The following is a 19,489-nucleotide window of genomic DNA, read 5'->3' as shown; positions in this document are numbered from 1 at the left end:
AGTCTAAGATTTTGCCTGCACAATGGCTCTGGTCTTATTAAACCTTAGAAGCCAAACCTGAACTTCCATGTACCACTGTGCACTTTGCTGTTCTTAAACAGCCAGGTAGATTTTAATGCTTGTAGTAACTTTGTAGACTGTCCTCCGAGCCAAGAATTGCTTGCATAGAGGATGGCTGGTGTGGTGTCATAGAGGTACAGAAGTAATCACTACCTGTGAAAGAACTTACTTATGAAGTATTATCCTGCATATTAACATGTGTTTAAACTTTATCAAATTGTTTTAGGAAACTGCATTACCTTGGAAAATTATCCTGACGGATCAAAGTGTTTAAATGTGCTTTATCATACAGGTGCAGACTGTGGGGCTCAGCCTCAAGTCAGATGGCTGTGGGTAACTCAGTCAGCAAGTACTCATCTAACTGCAGATTTTGGATGCATTTCTCAGGTGACTTGGTGTAACTAAGAATCTGAGAGCTTTCTATTGTTTTCTCAGTTCCTGAAAGTGATAAGAGCTTTGTCTGTTAAGGGTGTGCTCTCTGCATCCACAAATCTGAAGTTCAAGGCTTGTGTTGGTTTTCCCAAGACTCAAAAAGTTAGGAGCTGGCTGGTTTCTATGTTTCCACAATTCAGCTGAATAAAATACAAAAGATAGAGTTAGTATCAAAGGAGAAAAGAGACTGGATGCTAGCATTTGCAGTTTTAGCAATCCTGCTTGTTGAGTAATATGGAAAGGTCACATTAAAATAGTGGAGAAGTAGGTTTGTCTCTCACTTATGCAAGAGCCCCACTGATTTCTCTGAGAACTTTGCTTTGTTACAGCAGGCTGCAGATTTGAACCATTATTTTTATTCTGGCAGTTTCCCGGTAGCACAGTCTGTCTGTCAGAACAAATGCTGTTTCTGTGAGCAGTCTGAGGGGCTTGGACCTGCCCAGCTAGCAGGAGTCTCCATCCCCAGCACACTGTGGGGGAGCTCCTAATGCTTGTGCAGACCCTGGGGCAGGCACCCGGCTCCCTTGAACTGGATTTGCTGGACCCACGAAATGGCAACATTAAAGAAAAATCCTCTTGGGTGCTTTGCTGGGAACAGCCAGTGCTGGATGCTTTGTTAGCTCCCCTTCTGCCCATTCTGAAGCCGCAGATCGCCTGGCTGGGTATTTTGTTGTGTTGGGGCAGTTTGGGTTGTGGGAGGATGACAGAGGTTTCTTGCCTTCCGGCTGTTTGCCAATGAATCTGGGAGGAAGAGGGGAAGATAACAGGAGTGGGGAGGAGCGTGGGAGGAGCGGTGCCTGGGGTTTGGAGGGGTCTGTTGACTGATTCCAGGCTTTTAAGTAACCCTGTGAACTGGGTTATTCTCAGCAGGGTGAGGTGTGGCTTGAGGGCTGCTGTGGGAAGGAGGGATGAGATCCGGAGGAGTGCTGTCCCCCAGCCCCCTGCTTAGGGGGTTACAGACTGACGGTGGTGCAGGTCAGTCGCTGAGCCTTTCGCCATCTGCCTGCTCTGTCCGAAAGTTCAGACTCTTTCCCGGTCTCCTCAGTTTATCCCGAGCAGGGGAAAGCTCCGAAAGCAAACGTCGGTGACTCCCCTGCCCGCCTCCCAGGCGCCCTGACAGCGGCTTCCTTTTCGAGAGGGTGGCACAAAGTCTGGCATAGTCGAAGTGTTATATAACCCGGAGTAATGACTTGCTTTACTTCTTTAAAAGGAGGTGATGACGCCAGAGCTCTGCTTCCTTCAGAGCCGCCGATTGGGCGCAGGGCCTGGCAGATCTCGTGAAATGATGGGGTGTTATAAAGAGCTACACTTTTCCCCCCTTCTTTTTCCCCCTCCTTCCCTTTGATCTATTGCGTATGATGGAATACAAAATAGAAATCCTTCTATGCAGTTCAAGAGCAGCCCACGCCCATGGCTCTGCATTTTCTATATATATGTACATGGAGTTTTACAGATGGTTTTTTGCCCGTTTTTTTATCTGTTCTCTTAAAGCTGCCACAAACGTGAGAGCAGTGTGAAGGCACGGGGAGCAGTGAGCGAGCAGTTATTAATTGAACAAAACATTGCTCCAAGTCTTCTTCCTGCTTTTCTGATAAGCTTTGCAGGATATAGAGGTTGTGCTTTATTGGCCAAAACCTTGCTTTTTTCTTTCCATAAAGCAGCCAGAGAATCTCTAACAAAGGACAGTCCCACTTCCTTCTCTGTCGCGCTTGGTACCTTTTGCCCCATGAACGTTTCCATCGTCAGCTTTGTACTGCACGTAGTCATTGCTGACAGATACTGTATTCCCTCGTCTGCAGCTTCTGAAACCGTGATGAAATCACACGGAAACTAATTAGCAAATTTGTAATGTGGTATTTTCCCTCTTGAACAGGTAAGGAGTGGCAAAGTCACTTTGCCAAGGTTGCCCGATGAGTGCGAAGAAGCCAAAGTGAAAATCCTCTGGTTTGCATTTTAGGCAGCACCCCTTTTATGTTGCAATGTATGAGGTGAAACACTTCTCTGATTTTCATTTGAGTTTGAAATGGTGCAAGGGGTCCTTATTTTCATTTTCCCTTAATTTATGTGGTATTGTGCTGGTTTTAATGACTGGTTAAATAAAATGTACATGTAGCTATACGTTGTACCAATATAATATTAAATAATAAGAGTTTGGAAGGAGGGAAGGAACTGTTTTAATTAAATTAGAAGTATTCTTTGTATTTGAAAACACTATATCACATTAGAGTTATTTCCTTTATCTTTTTTAATTTCTTGCTTAGGCTTTACAGAAACTGCAACACTGAACTTTCAGAAGTGTCTAGCTCATCATTTGGATCGAAGTGTTTTTTATTTCATTAACAGTAGTTTGTACTACAGATGCTGAAAATGTCTTGTTCACATTTTCTTCAACATGCAGTTCACTGACTCAGTCTCAAAAAAATTCTAAGTAGGAGTCAGAAGACTTTATTTTCACTTGCAGATATGCAAATAGGAATGAGACAGAAGAAAGCTACAAGATAAAATCTTTTTGGGCTAGGTGAACAGAAACTTCTAGTTTAAATTGTGTCAAAACAAATTTTGCAATTAATCTGCAGGTAATCTTCATCTGTGTAAAGTATTTAAATACTTGAACTATTAGAAGCCATTTAAAAAATGGCACTTTTGTGTACTCTTAGCTTGTGATTTATGTCAAATTTGCACATACCTGAAAATGAAGGGAATTAAATTAAACTTGTACAAAATCACGCTTCTGTGGTGCACATATACAATTGTGTCATCTTCAGCAGCAAAAATGTAGCAAGTTACAGAAAGAGATAAAGAATCAGTTTCTTGAATATAACTGGGATTGTAACTCAGTGGATTTAGCTTTGATTAAGATTATGATAAATATCTGTGGTATAAATTCTTTAACTTAAAATCATTCCATTTTGTCTAATAATAGCTTGTTTTCTTCAGTACATTTTAGCAACCTTTGAAAGCCTTGGTCTGAAATCTCAAGCAGTGTGTTGTGCCTCAGTAAGAGTCTGAAAAGCATTTGCAGGAGGTGTTGCATTGTGTCACTACCTGAATTTTGTGTTACATTATATAAGACTTCCCACTCCCCCATTTATTGTTTTAGATGAGTGTGGGAAATAAAATAAACCCAGATTTATATGAATAAAAGTAAAATGAGGAAAAAACAGATTTATCACATTTTATGCCTTCTGGTTCAGTCCAAAACTCACTAAAGTCAATGGAAAAACTCCTCTCATTTTCCATGGTTGGTTTAGATCTTATCAAAAAGAATTTTTATTTACAGTGCAGTGTTTGTTTAAAAAGCAAATGATTCTCAAAGCCAGCAATACCCAGTTGCCAACACGTAGTGTTATGGAGTTCAAGTGTGATTCTGTCTGAACTGCTTTAGGTGGATAAATGCCACCTTATACCATGTCCAACTCAAACCTGATAGTCTTGTGTGTTTTCCATGTTGCTAAAACAACATGGAAAATAGGACAGGGAAAGTGGCCTTAACGATAGGTGTACTGACAGGTGATAATCAAGAGTGAAATGTGGCTGTCAAGCCTAGTTTCTGTTTAATGACTTACAAACAATTTGGGTTTGTAGGCTACTCATTGGAGGTCAGCAGGTTGCGCAGAAGGAGCTGGTGGATGTGGAGCATGGCTATGAGAAAGCTGTGGGATGGGAAATATTGATATTTTATGAAAATACAAACTTTATAGTGTTGGGTTTGTTCTTTTTTTTAATAGGAGAATCAAGTTGTTTGCAAGGGAACCTCTCAGGTGATAACAATTTCTTGAGAAGCCTCTTGTGATGTATAGCACAGTTGTACAATTGCAAATAGCTTGTTGTTTGAGATGAGGTAGGTGAGATGTGACAGCTGGGTAAGATTTCAGACCCTGTAGGGAGGGAGAACATTCTTCCTTGCTGGTAAGACTGGCCTCAGAGAAAAGCTATTCAGTAAATGGACTTATCTGTAACAAGATTACCTTCCATGAGGAGATCATTTTATAAACTGACTGTTTCTGGCAGATCTAATTCTTGCCTGTGTGAATATGTATTTTTCCTGCCTAACAGTGATGGCCTCACCAGAGGGCTGTTGTGAGTAGAAGAGCTAGAAGAGTTCCTCTTCCATTTTGCACACTAAGCTGAAGAAAGACATTCCCTTTTTATTGCTGTCTGCAGAAGGACAGGTATAGGTTATGTGTTTCACTCAGTGTATTGAACTGCCATTTTCCTCATCCTTGACTGCTGTAATAATCGTGTGTTGGGGTTTAACCCCAGCTGGCAACTCAGCCCTAAAGAGCTGCTCACTCACTCTCCCCCAGTGGGATGGAGGAATTGAAAGGGTAAGAGTGACAAGTGGGTTGAGATAAAGACAGTTTAGAAAATTCATTCCCCACTTGCCATAGGCAGGCAGGTGTTCAGCCATCCCCAGGAAAGCTGGGCTCCATCACAGTAACAGTGACTTGGGAAGACAAATAGTATCACTCCAAACATCCCTTCCTCCTCTTCCTCCTCCTCCTTTCTCCAGCTCTATATGCTAAGTATGACACCATATGGTCTGGGATGTCCCCTGGGTCAGCTGGGGTCAGCTGTCCCAGCTGTGTCCCTTCCTAACTCCTTCTGCACCCCCATCCTGCTCCCTGGTTGGGTGGGGTGAGAGGCAGAAAAGGCCTTGCCTCTGTGTAAGTCCTGCTTACCAATAACAAAAACATCTCTGTATTATCAACACTTTTTGCAGCACAAATCCAAAACACAGCCCCATACTAGCTGCTTCTTCTATGAAGAAAATTAACTCTCTTCCAGTTAAAACCAGCACAGCTTGCCTTGCAAAGTACCCAGTTGTGTTTGCACAAATACTTGTCTTTAAATCTTGCTTCATAGTTTCATAAGTCTGTTAGGTCAGATGCTGAGGTCATGTTTGCTTATTTATTCCAACCCTACAAAGTCCTTATAAGGCCTGTTACAAGATCCTTGGCTATACACTTCTTAATATATTTGTCCCTCTTTTTCCCCTTTATAAACACTATGTTCTTGTGTACCAGCCAGACTGTTTGAATCTGTGACACAGGTGAAAGGCTGTCCTGTCACTGTGACTCTTAATTGTAATAGTTTATCTTTTCTTTGGTAAAATTTATATAGCTCTAATTGTGAAAAAGCACCTTGGGTTTGTTTCAAAGCTGTGATGTACCCTGAAGCACTGAGGGTATTTTGATGGTAGCATTCACTGTGCCCTGCCACCCTCTCAAGTGAAAGGTCACATAGAAATGGCTGGAGTCACTCACAGGGTAGCTGGGCTCTGCCCTGGCTGTGCTTGCAGACCTTTAGATCAACCTTTGCTGTTAGGAGCTCATTGTCCTGGAGTCCTGCAGGTCTGTGCCAGGGCTGTTTGGACACTGCCTGCTTTGGGTTTCTCGTGCCCATCCTGGTTTTCCCAACACTCACTCACCAGTTGTTTCAATAAAGAGCTGACTTCATTACATGGCCAAATGCTCACTAGCAGCGAGCTAATTTCATTACCTGTCTGTCAGCCCAGGTTTGCTGCTTGTTACTGGCATTGGATCTGCCTGTGAAGGGAATTAGGCATGCAAAAAGTCTCTGTAACACTGGAGAAGGATGGATAGCCTTTAGGAGTTCAACCACAGCTTTAAAGGATTTGTTTTCTCTTTATTTATTCTCTCCTGTGCCTGTCCTGGTACAGATGGATGATGGGGAGAAAGGCTCACTTAGAGTAAACTCACACTCCACAAATTCTGGCAGGTTGTTTCCTAAAAACTGGGATATCTCATTCATAAAACATTTGCTACACCGAGAGCCTTCTGCAACTCACAGTGCTGTGCGAGCCGCTGATTTAATGAAGTGAACAGGAGGCTCTTTCACCTGCTACTGTACAAACAGGTTACCAGCTCCATCGAATTGCTCAGGTTGCTTGGAAATCAGCAGGCATCATGCAAATAGTTCGTAGGATCGCGATTGGTTTCAAAGCCAGAGCGGCTGTACTTCTTTTTGCATCTCCCTCCCACCCTCTTTCCCTTTTGTGCTCTGAAACTTGGAAGCAGGGTTACGGTCCCGCCTGTCCCCTGCTCTGAACGTCCTGTTGTCTGTTGGGATTCCCCTTGCGCGGGGCCCCAGCGGAGCCTGAATGGTTATGTAAGGATTTTTATTTTATTCTCAGTCTTGGTCTCTGCCACTAGTTGAACTGGATCACAGGCTGAGTGAATGGGATCTGGTCCGTACGGCGTGCAGCTCCAGAGGGGAGAGACCTCCCCCGTACACACCCACTCGGCCTCCCTGCTCCTCTTCTCTCTTCTCAAACTCTTTTTCCCAGGTGTAACCGAGGCTGCTCCCGCCGATCGGGAGCACGTACCGAAGCCAAACCGTCCCGGCAGCACCGCTCCAGGCATCGGCCCCCAGTGGAGCAGCAGCTACCTCGGGCAGGGCTGTGCTGTTTGACTCTCCGAGCAGGGGAGGAGATAGTGGCAGTTTTTATTTAGGCTGAACACGAGGCATATTTAACTAGTTATGTAACGGTGACCCCGGTCCGTCTCGGCTGGGTGCAGGGAGGATATGTGCGTACTGATTCCCGTCACACCGGCGGGGTGGATTCAAGCACCGCGAGCTATTTACCAAAGTTATTTTCAGAAACCTTAAGTACAGGTTTCCCTGCCTGTACCCTGGACTGTTTTATCAGGAGGCATTTCCCGCCTGCGAACTGAACAGCCAGTGAGAGTGGATTTAGTGCTCGCTGGGCTGCGGGCAGAGATAAGGAGTTGTCGGGAGTGACTGGAAACTTTTGTCCTGAAGACCCTGAGGCAAGAATAGCAGAAGGGCTGAGAGTGTGCGGCCAAGGTGAACAAGTGTGCGGGCAGAGGGCTTGCCCTGGTGCACTGAGCAGCATGTTACTCTTGGATGAGTCTCAGCAGTTTCCAGGTAGGACACAGGTTGGATTTTTTGTGGGTTGATTTTTCTTTTTTTTTTCTCCCTTGTTTTCTTTTCCCTCTTGCTCTCCTGTTATAGGCCTCTCATTTTCCCCCCCCTGTGCCAGAGCACCCCACTCACTGGCCAGCAAAGTGCATCAGGAACTGAGACTCTTCTGTGGGGCTCAGGTTTTAATATGCTCCCTAATAGACAGAGATAAAAGTGGTTGAGTTTTCAGAGTCTTGCAGTGCCTGTTGGGCATGATGGAGGAGATATGAGAAGGAAGCTCTTTATGTTTTAATTCTGAAGTCTTTGATGGTGTGACATTCTGGGTCCAGCTGTTGTAATTCTGCAAATGGAATTTTTAGAGAGGAGGCAGTTGTTAATAGCAATATTATTTTATATTCAGTGTCCTCTCTCCTACACTTTGCAACTTTTTGTGAATGCTTTGCCTTCAACATCCTACTTGATAAGAGTTTTGAGAGCTTCTTGTGTCAGTGAAATACTTGGTGACTTGGTGACCGGGCAGCAATCTGGGCAGGCAGAGCTATTGGTGCTTGCTCCAGATTCCCTAATTAGTGCCTAAGAGACTAAGAGCTACTTGGCCCTTTTTCCCCCCTATCAAGTGGAAGATGCTGGTGAAACCATCACAGGAGTTTACAGTTTGGGGGTGGCTGCCACTTAGTTTGCTTGCTGGTGGAGGATGTTGTGTGTTGGAGAAAAACCTTTGTTCAGATTTGAAGAACTTTTTAAATTTGTAATTTGACTTGTTGCTTTGTGGTCAGGTACTTGAGGATTCCAGGCTTCTTCCACCTTGTTCATGTCCCTCCAAAGTCACGCTAAGAACTTAATAGACTGGTCAGGAATGGTCCCCAGGAGTTCCAGCTCTGGATTCCTAGTTTAAAGTGCAGTGCAGTGTGATCATCATGAGGAGTTTTTATAGAAATAAGCCATGCGATATTTGTTATCCATTAGTGAGAGAGGTGGATTCCAGGAAAAAAAAATCCATCTTATTTCTCTGGTTGTGGTGGTAGGACGAAGAAGCTAATTCTGGGAGAGCGTGAACTGAGAAAAGAAAGGAATTACAATAGAAAATGAGTTTGGATAAATGAGGAATCTGGGTGATGATACAAGTGGCTTATGTAACTTAGTCTAGATAATAGGTATAAAAACAGAAGATGGGGAGGGGAAGATGCTTTTGGAAATGGCACTGTAGGTCATACATGGAGGGGGGATGCAAAGTTAGAGGCCTTCCAAAAATTTTGGGTGGAAAGATCTTTTGGGGTAATTTGTACAAAAGTAAGAGAGCAAGAGTGAAATTAACTCCTCCTTGTACAGTATTGCTTCCCAATTTGTAAAGTCTGGGACAAGGTTTATCACAGTCTACCAGTAGAAAATTCTTTCTCTTTGAGGAAGCTTTTGTAACTGATCTAGTGAGGTTGTGTCCTGGCTGGTGGATCCAGGAGAGTCTCCGTCACACTTTTCCATAGCCTTCTTGTCTCAGGAGATGACAAAACTGCACAAGGTCACTGAATGAGTCTGGGACAGAACTGACACATCATATTCTTCCCTGCTTTTGTGCTTCAACCACTGTTCAGTGTTTCTTTTCCTCTCTAGTTTATATGACTTTTCCTCACTCCAGGTCTTCAAAGTAGCAAGCACCTGTATGTGCAGTGCTCTGCTACCTTTTTGTTGTTTTATAAATGTTTCTGGAAAGTCAGAGAGGATTTTTAGCTTATTTTTATGGTAGCACCCACCAGCTAGTAACTCAAGTTTTGTTGAAGTACAATACCTATCCTCCTGTTGCCCTGCAAGAAAAAGATATCTTATTTAAAGATCCCTGTTTTCTCCCCATATGCACATATATACTACTCTTTTGACTGTAGGGGTAATTTTAATTTTGGCAACCTTTCTTTTCCAGGCTTAGCTTTTGGGGTGTTGTGTATTTTGGATGGGGGTGTCCTTGTGACATTGTGGCTTCAATTTGTATGAGTCTGATTGCCATGAACAACTTTGCAGCCCTTTGTCAAACTCCTTTAGCAGCACCCACAGCAGCACCAATCTTTTGAAAAGGAAAACTAGAAACAGATTGTTCTTTCAGTGGTGGTGTTTCATCCTGGTCTTATTAGCTTTCTCCAGTGCTCTCAGTCACTTTTCTGGCTGCAGTTGATGGGAGAAGTGCCAGTGGAATGCGGTGGCACACAGGCTCAAACTCAACAATTTGGATTTTTCTCCCAAGTGATGCCTCCCTCATTAAACACAGTCCTTAAAAATTCCTCAGAAATTACTTTAGAGACTGAAGCAGAAAAAGGGGATGCAGCTGAAGTTCTGTGTTTTGTTACAGTTCTTAAAAAAAAAATAAATCCACAACTGTGTTTTGTTTTGTTAAAGTAGGAAATTACATTTAAGGAGAGGAAAGAGAGCATAAGACAGGGAGCCAACAACTTGGGAGTTCCTCAGCATTGATGCCTACCTGATTTCTTTGCCTTAGTTTTCTCCTCTACAAGATGGACAGGAGGGTGTTTCACAGGTCATTGTGCTCGTGAACTCTTTGACACTGACTAGACTAGAAATGCCAGGTATTAGAATTTTGAAATCCCTCCTCTCTTATACCACTGCCATCATGAGCAACAAAGGAGTACTCAGATGCTGGAGGGTGCTTTAAAATGGGATTATTTCTCACGCTGCTCTTATAAATTAGGAGTGAGTATCACCTGTCTTCTCACCCCTCCCTGTTAGCAGGTCTGGAACAAAGGTATGGTGAGGGCTTGAGGCAGAGGTTAAAGTTCGGCTGGTGCTCGTTGTTTGTTTGCCATTTTGGTGGCCTTGGAAGTGTGTGGCAGCAATAATCCCTTCTTTATTATTTCTCATTGCTCTGAGAGTATGCTGGTATAAAGCTAATATCACAACTCCCAGCTACCTAGTGTAAACTAATGCTTATGTAATCATTGCATAATGCAGAATGCTTGCTCCCCTACTCGTCCTCTTTTCTTAGTCCCTGAAATTTATCCCTAGAAAAGTCATGGTAGCAAGCAATTGGATTCACTGTGCTGGGAACATGTCAAGCTCCCGTATGCATCTATTTTCTGAAGTTGGGAGGGGAAATGTGTCTTTGTTACCTAAATCAATATTTAGGCACCTCAGTAGAATAGATCAGATTTCCCTTTTTAAAAAAGCTTTGAACAACTGTGAAAATAAATAACATCTGACGGTTAAATCCGGTTACTTGTGTTTAGATCCCTGTGGTAATTTCTGTAATCTGGTTGACAAAACTCTATTCTGGGTTACTAGTTAACTGGGATAACCAGAAAGGGGAGGTTTCAGTTCCCTCCTGCGCACAGCTTGTTGAAAACTTCCCAGCACTGAGCCTGAAACACTTCCCGACTCCAGAGCAGGAGTTTTATGTAACTCGTTGCTCTCACACACCCCTGTCTAAAGGAGAAATGAGACCCATCCCTGCTTCCCTTGCTACCTTAGTGGGTGCCTTTCCTGGCTTTGTTTCCTTGTCTTCACTTATGCCCACAAGTGTCTGCACAAGAGAGAGGGCATGTGAGGAGGAAACAGTTTACATTCTAGGTTTGAGGACTTTTATTAGGAAAAATAGTTTTGATTACGTATCTAGAAGATGGATGCCAGGTAGCAGTGTTCTGCATTTCTCCAGTTTTTGCCATCTCAAGGCACTATGAAAATGTGTGATATGAAATTTCACAACCCTCTTTGGCTATCAGAGCAGGAAATGGATCCAAGATTGCCCGGTGCTCCAGAGTAAGCGTGAACCTTTCCTCTGTGGTGCCTGTGAGAGGGAGGACGACCTGAGGGGCACCTCACCTGGGCTGCATTCAGGGGCTTGTGCAGGGATGGGAGGAGGTCCTGGAGAGGCTGGGTGCCAGAGCAGCTCCCTGCCACACTCTGGTGGCAATGGGGTGCCGGTGGCTGTGAGCCTGTGCCATACAACAGTTATATAAGTGCTCTTTGGTGTTTATGTAACCCGGGTCTCAGCGTCTGCAGCATTGAGGCCCAGCCAGAACAAGATCTCTTGGGTATTTGGGGCCTGGTTCTGCTTGCATAATCCCAGGGTTAGAAGATATATCGTCTGTCACCAAAGTTGGCAGTTTGATATTCCAGTTTGCCTCTCGGCATTTCTTGGCTGCTTCCCTTCCCTTTGGTTTTTGGGTGGTATCTTCCTTGCTTCTGCCCTTCAGTTCTGCTGCCTTTTGTCCCTGAAGGATTCCTTCAGGCCAGGAAAGGAGTTTTATTCTGCAGCATAACCTCATCAGTAACTGATATGCTGAAAGACCTCTGAAGGAAAAAAGAAGGGCAGTGCTGCCTTATAATTTATCTTCTAAAGTTTTCCATGGCTTACTCCTTGCCCAGGGAGTCTGGAGATGGGTTTGGCTTTTGTGTGCTCCTGGTCTGGCTGCCTCCTTGTGCTCTGGCCCATGGAATCAGTGCTGGTGGCGTTTTTTCTTCAGAGCTCATTTCACATCATTCCCCTCCATCCTCTGGTCCTGGGCTGGGGATGGAGGCAGCCTGCCATCCCTTCCCACCAGCAATCTGCAGATTTCATGCAGGTATCTTGAACCCACAGCAAGTGATTGCTTTACAGATACTTAGAGAAATGAGACTCGAAGGAGCACTATTTGTTATACCAACATGACAGTCTCTGTGTCTGGTTACAGTGACAGGTATGAACAGCACACCTGAGGTGGTTAACTCCTAGATAAATCAGCAACGGGAATGAAGATGTACGTGCTTCGTGACAGCTGACGGAAGCTTCCCCTGGGAGCAGGCAAGCTCTGGGCCTGGGCAGGCTCAGCCCAAAAGACGCCTTTTGCCTGGCAGTACCGTGGCTGTGACTCAGCAGGACACCGGCAGAGCTGGGGCCAGGGCGGTCGGTCACTGCTCTGGTCGGTGGGCTGTGTTTCGCAGGAGCCAGGCGGGCATTCCTGGGGGCTGGGGCTGCAGGTCCCGCTGCCCGAGGCTCACGCCGTGGCTGTCCCGCTTGGCCAGGGCACAGTGCCAGGCCTGGGAGCTCCCCGCAGCCGTGGCTCTGTGTGGATAAGTGGACAAGGGTCAGGTCCCGGCTCGGTGCTGTCAGCGAGTGGCAGCTGCTGGCGGCTGGAGAGGGTCGAGGGTGTCCGGGCGCGGGGTCCGGCGAGCCGGGGGGAGCGCGGCCGGCGCGGGGGGGCAGGTGTGCCGGGTTATATAATACTTACATAATTAGGGCTTTGTTAAGCACTGCTGGCTGGGAGGGGCGTCCTGCCGTCGAAGACTGAGCCCGATTATTTTCCGAAGAGAACAAAGTCTTGTTGCTAATTAGCTGCTCTAACGGCGGCTGCAGGGGGGAACCGCGGCCCCGAGTCCCCCCGGAGGGGCTGCGTCCCCCTCCGTCCCCCTCTAAAGTGACTTTCCCTGGTTTTCGGGTGGGAGCAATAAGGCTTTGATGTGTGTCAAGCTCCTCGAGAGGGCTTTGTGCCTCTCCTGGATGTTGCAACAGGTAGTGCCTGGAGGAAAAAAGTCTGAGCTTCCCCCGTACTTTCGCCTACACTGTTCTTGAGGGGTTTCACAAGGAATTTCCTGCCTCCAGCCCAGCTTGGGGTGCTCAAGTGTTTTCACACAATGCCACCTCTGTGAGAGGGTGCTCTGTGCAGACATTTCCCTTCTTGTATGGCATCCATGCAACAGCTGCACCAGTAACATACAGAGAAAGAATACTCTGAAAATATTTAATTTATATTCCACAGCTGAGTACAAGATACGGTGGAGCACTCTGCCTGTTGCCAGCCTCCAAGATGATTGCTGTGCCACAGTTAAAGAACTGCTGTTCTTCAGGTGCCAGGTACACTTGCACTCTGGCATTATCTATGCACTGCTCCAGCCCCCAGTGCACTGGGAAAACGTCACATAACCCCAGAGAGCATATTCCAGGCTGTCAGAGCTCTGTGGAGTCGCTCCTCCAGCCTTTGGCACAGTTGTAGTTCAGTGTGTCAGGGACTGAGTGTTGCAGCTGGAGCTGTGCAATTAGACTTTCTTTTGCCATCCCTCAGTGCTCCTCCCATTCCTGCTTTGACAGCTCAGTACCAGCTGTAGTAGCACTAGCTAGTACTAGCTAGTCTCTGACAAGCTTTTGCCCACAAACCGCATGGAACTTCCCAGAAGAACTGCAATAATATTTAACTGCTCTTTGTTTTTTGTGCAGGACGAAAGAGAGCTCCTAAAGTAAGAATTAACTCCTCGCTGCTCTGCATGCAGCTCCTTTCCTCACCATGCATGCACATCCCTGTCCTTAGGGTAGGAAGTAATGCCCAGAGACTGAACCACACTGTGCTATTCAGTATCCTGAGTTTTCGTAGTGAAATGATTTTAGAAATAAACAAGTATCTGGTTTTCAGTGTTATGCCTTCCCTGGACTCACTGGAGTTACCCTGGCAGAGTAACTGGCCTCCTAGGAGGAGGGTGTACCTCTGGCTAGCCGTGTTAGCTATCTAGTAACTGAGGAGGCAAGGAACTCACCATCTTACAGTGTTTTGTCCACTGAGGGGTCTCTTGGACCTTCTCATCCAGCAACCTCAGGTAGGAGACCTTCGGGTCTTATTCTGAACAGGAATTTCTGTACTCGTAGGAGTGTCGGACTGTCGCTAGAGCTGAACTGTGGATGCACAACACTTGGACTTAATGAGGTCTGCCTTGGAGCATGGAGATTGCATACAGCTGTAACACTGTTTTCTCACACACCTCGGTGTCAGAAGACTGTTGCGCACATCTCACAGCTCAAAACAATGTACCTGCTGCTTCACCACACTTCACAGCAACCTGAGCCTTTTTGCAGAGCAGGCTGTGTCAAGAGCAATTCACTGCTGAATTGACAATGCTGGAGAATATTCTCCAGGCTGAATCCTGTGCTGTTTTAAGGGAAGTTTGAGAAGGAGGTCATGAGGTGAGTTTTGTAAGCTTGGGTGCAATAGGAAGTGCCTGACTGTGGGACAAATCTTTTGCTGTGTTACACATCATGACTCACCTGTTTAGGGGCAACTCTGGCAGTCACAGCCCATAGGGAGCATCTGAAGCAGTTACACAGAACAGTCATGACTCCCTTTCTTACAGAGACTTCTAAACTGTATCACTGCAATACGCAAGTGTCAGTGGAGAAACCAAACACCTCCCTCTGCTTGTGTGTACAGCTGGGGATGGTGGTTGCTGCTGCTTATTGAGCAAAGAAAACTGGCAATCTCCGGTCTGCAGCACAAACCAGAGCCATCCTCTAATCAGGTCTGTTGTGTTTTGAGAGGGCAGACACATTTCAAACCTTTAAAGTGCATGAGAAGGAATAGTTGTGTCCCTCTTGGTACCTCTCAGGACAGAGTGCCTGGGTGTGTGCAGGTGCCCATAACCAAGGACCAGTGGGAATTGCATGAGGATCTCTCAGAGCTGTAACCCTCCTGAAGGAACAGCTGCATTGATGCTCTCACCAGTTCCCTTGGGGAAACCCTCTTTGTAGATTTGTTGAGGACACTGCAAAACATGGAATAGCTGGTGTGAACCCAGCGGTTGATGTTCCAGCTGATTCTTGGTGCCCAGTGTGTAACGACAGGATGGATTTACATCCTTGCCCGCAACCACTCCTGACCCATGGCTGCCTTCTGCTTAGGAGACCTGGGCCTGCTTTTTCTCTTGACTGTACTTGGGCACATGTGGCTGATCTCGCTGTGCTGGGCTGTCACCCACGGGCTCGTGGCAGTGCTCTTCTCGTGGAGGCATCGTGGATAACTGCCCAGGTCTTCCTAGAGTGCACTAACAGATTCAACATGGTCAGGCGGTTGTCAACATGCAAACGTGGCTGATGAGTTTTTGCAGTTGTATAGAAAGCTACTTGTGTAACCATGTTAGAGTAGCATGTTGAGCTCCTCTTACAAAACCATAATTGCATTTCTGTTGTAGATGTAGGTTTTGCAAAATTGGGGCAGGATTATTCCATTGATTACCAGATGGGACTTGTTTGATGAGGCTGTTCCCACACTCCCTCCAACCCAAAGATCTAGCCTGTGCTTATACAAAATAGGTTTCTTTGTGTTTAGTTTGTTTCTTAATGCATTTCTGTCCCAGTGTGGGTCCCAGTTACACAGTCTGGAGTTCACTGTGGTGGAGTGCAGCCACACGGCTACAGCTGGAGCCTGGCTTTTTATATACAGCAAAATTTAGGCTGTGCACACAATCAGGAGTTTGATACAAAGCAGCAACAAAACAATTCCTGCTTGTAACTGCCAGCTCATGCCACAGGTGTGGTGGGAGCTGATGCATGGTGAGACTTGCGATTTTATCATTGTGTTAGTTAAACTTTGTGAAAGGCAGATTTATTCATGGTGGTGGCAAGGGTGGGAGCAGCCTCGGGAATCCGGCTGTCCCCTGAATCCCACTGCAGCTGAATCAGTGTGATGTTTGGTGCTGTCAGTAGTGTGGAAGAACTCTCAGTATCTAGATGCGTATGTGTCGGGAATGTGGGCTGAGGCACAGATTGTGTTCCTCACCTCAGAACTTGCATTGGCAGGACAAACACCAGCCTGAGCAGACACGGCTGTGGCGGATGAGGGCCTGTACTCAGTGCAGGGTCAAATTTATCATCAGATTTTGTGTTTCAGACTCCTGGTCAGATGAGAATTATATTTTTTAAAAAAACTGCTGATCCAGCTGTCTGTAGGTTTCAGCAGATTTTGTATTAGGTATGATTAAGAGAAAAGGTAAAATGCAGAGGTGGAATGAGTCTACATAGGGATTGCACAACAAATATGAAAACATAGAGGATACTTGGGCTGCTGAGCTTTTGGATTTTGTTGTATCACCCTTGTCCTGAAGACACCCTTTCCTGGCACAGTGCTCCTGCCAGAGCACACCCGCTCCTGGCAGAGCGGCTGCTGGAGGAGATGACCTGGGTAATTGCTGGAGTGTGGGGAGGGAAGTGCTTCCTCTTCCAAACAAGCATGACTTTGTGCTCTCTGGTGCCTTGTCAAGGTCCTCCAGCCTGGGGTGAGATGGCAGCAGTGTAACCATGGCAGTGTTTGTCTCCGGTTTAATGACTCATCCTGGAGCATGTGATCACGTGTGCAGCCTCCCTGCTTCCCTTTGCCCTATTTCATCCAATCTTTTGATCTAGTTATATAACCAGGAGTCGAGAGGGATGGGGGGAAGGAAACGGTGCTGAAGAATTGCAGGTAATGTGACTAAAATGTGTCTGTAGCTCAAATAGCAGAGCTGTTGTTTGGGAAGCCTGGGAAACTGGGTTTATTCCCAGCACAGTTCTCTGTCTGCAAGTGAGTGTGGTATTTGAGCTTGTAAGTCTGAGGAGGCATGGTGGGAGGACAGAGCTCCAAGACCTTAGCTATGGTAGAACTGCCCTGCTTGTAGCAGCAAACCCCTTAGCCTTAATCTTCACATGCAACATAACTTTTCTTTCATTCGTCGTGAGATCTGTTTCATCCCATAAGCTGTGGATACCTGTTTTTCCAGTATGTGTAGGACTGGCAGAAACCGATGTTCACAGAAATGTTTGAGCCGCTCTGCTGGTCTATGGTGGGGTGAACCCTGAAGTCCTAAATGGATTCTGACATGGACTTGGAGCAAATACTGGGGCTGGTCTGGTGGGATGTCTGGAGAGGAAGTTTGCAAAGTTGGTGCTTTTGCCCAAGGTCTGAATCTACTTGTTGTCATCTCAGTTTTAAGAGGTGATGCTGGTGGTAAGTTTAAGTTAATAGGCATATTAATGTGAGAGCTGTAGGTGCAACGTGCTGTACTGAAACATCCTTTGTTTAAGCTCCCAGCTTTTTTGAGAAGGGATGCTCTTTGTCTCCAGATCCCACAGAGTCACAATGAGATGTTTGTGGGTTCTGTATTACTTCATCTGCCACATTCATCTGCACTGATGTCTTCTTTCCTTCAAAGTTCTGTCTAAGTGTCATTTCAGTTCAGTCATTAACTCGGATACACAATGTAAGCAAGAAAGCTGATTACAAGATGAGACTCAGGGTATCTCTTTGCCTGACACAAGGGGACAAGATGCTTCAAAGAAGCTATTACAATGCTTGTCAGAAACAGTTTGCTTCAAGGGGAGCTTTTGAACAGAAACATCTCCTTTCTGTGCTCTGGAAGCATTAGCTTGGCCACTGGCAGCCTGTTGAAGAGCCAAGTGTCACATAGAACAAGGTGTCATTTCATATAATGCCTTAAGAGTGAAATCAAGTGCTAATGGAAGTCTGAAAATGGGAGAGTGAAGAGAAAAAAGAATGCATGTGATTTATAATGTAGAAAGAGTAATGCCACTTACTTTTTATTTTTAAAAAAGTTCATTGGAAGTTACAATTTAAATCATGAGAGTGGAGCCTGGTGCTAAAACCACTGAGGTGCCCAGTGTTTGAACCAGATAACCTCTTACATGGTATGTTCTGTTAACTTGAAAGATGGTTCTGTTAACTTGGAAGGTGTCATATAAATGGAAATTTCTGCCTTACTTGAACAACATGAAACAAAGGTAAAGAGATTTAAGTTCCTTGTTTTAATCAGAACTCATTGGGTCCCTGTAGGAACACAAACCCTTGGGGACAGCAAGTGCTCCACGTAGACTTAAACAATTTTGCCTTGTTTTCTTGTCAGGACACTTTTGGGCTACGTTGAATGGTGTTAGTCTTGGCTTTTACTGGGAACAGACCCTTCACTATAAAACTTTTTAACACTCAGAGTGGCTGTTGGAAAGGACCCAAGTGTTGACCCTTGGAGAAACATGCTTCCAAATGAGAGAGAATCAGGACTGTCGGTTCCCACTCAGCTCAAATCCTGATGAATGCTCATGTGAAAGCCAGACTGGCACAGCTCTCATGTCATGTTCTCATGTCATGGCCTTCTCCCCTTTGCAGACCAACCCCGGGAAGGTGTGTTCAGTGGTGACCATGCTGAGCACACAGAGGATGGAGAATGGCAGCGCTCGACTTCAACTACCTCATCTCCGAGTGAGCGGGCAGAGCAACTCTTGCAGAACCAGCACAAGAGCCTGGCCTCTGAGGACACCAAAAAGAAGAGGGCTCAGAAACCGTCTCACATGCGGAGGAACATAAGGTAAGGAGCAGCAGGACAGAAAGAGCTAGGGTCACATGAGCCCTTTGGGTGAAAACAGAATCTCTGCACTTTGCTTCTGAGCTACGTTTTGCCACTGCTGGCAGAGCAGATGGTTTTTCTTTTCCAAAACCTTAGGATTTCACCAGTGGGAGTAGTATGATCTCAGACTGGAGTGCTGCATGTGGGTGCAGACTTGTTTGGTATTTCAGAAGAGGGAATATTTGGTTATGGAATATATTGCAAAAGTTGTGTAATTGCTGCTGGCTTTTAAAAGATGTAATAGAAAAACAGTACCACCATTAAGTTAATACCAGTTTCAGATATTTGCTGAGGTGAATCCTATTGAAAACAGCCTAAAATACAGTCTTTTCCTGTACTATCCTGGGTTTTCGTTAGCAAGAATGCTGATGCTACTGCTGGTGGCTGAAATGTTAGAAATCAGTTTCACCTGGCTTATATAAAGCAGTAATAGTTTGATTGTGTAAGTCACCACATATTCTGGGACAAGTTGTCGAGTGGTAAATCGCTATGAAATAATGTTCAAGGGGACTCTTAAATGCTCAGAGGAGTCCTAATGGAACAGGAACTCAAGTGGCTTCTCTCTTGCCCTGTGTGCAATGTGCTGGTGGTCTCTGGTTCATGTTTAAGTTTGTGCAGATTGATTTTCTTAAAGCCAAAGGAATGAGTATTGAGTAGGCCTGGGGACATCTCCTCCTATCTCCCCCTCCCTCATTAGGATGGGCAAGACGTCCCTGAAGTGTGGGGTTGGGTGGTTCTAAAGACTAGTTAGAGGGAGCTGGATTTTACCACTGCTTGTACAGCACCTCTCCCCTGGCAAAAGCACCTTCATTTCCAGTACTGCACATGTGAAAAGGGGAAGAGCAACATTTGGAAGTAAAGAAAACTACCTGTAAAGGGAAGGTGCTTTGAGAGCGTCCCTTGAAACCATTGTTAAAGCCATTAGAGGTCCTAGTTCCTGAAAACACTATGTCAGAAG

General features: G+C 45.5%; 1 protein-coding gene across 8 annotated transcripts in view; it reads left to right on the top strand.

The window, feature by feature from the left end:
- RAD54L2 (RAD54-like 2 (S. cerevisiae)) overlaps nt 1-19,489 on the top strand; it is a 69,203-nt gene that overhangs the window by 28,190 nt on the left and 21,524 nt on the right. For 7 of the 8 annotated variants that reach the window (XM_017820012.1, XM_017820008.1, XM_017820007.1 and 4 more), the window contains one exon: nt 18,294-18,492. In XM_017820012.1, coding sequence (XP_017675501.1) covers nt 18,294-18,492 — 199 coding nt within the window. Of the gene's footprint in view, nt 1-6,695; nt 7,405-18,293; nt 18,493-19,489 lie in introns of those variants that run through there. The other variant, XM_017820011.1, reaches the window with a different exon arrangement.

The sequence above is a fragment of the Lepidothrix coronata genome, unplaced genomic scaffold, assembly GCF_001604755.1.
Source record: "Lepidothrix coronata isolate B3197 unplaced genomic scaffold, Lepidothrix_coronata-1.0 Scaffold78, whole genome shotgun sequence".
Lineage (NCBI taxonomy): Eukaryota > Metazoa > Chordata > Aves > Passeriformes > Pipridae > Lepidothrix > Lepidothrix coronata.
This window is presented reverse-complemented; position numbering and strand designations above follow the sequence as displayed.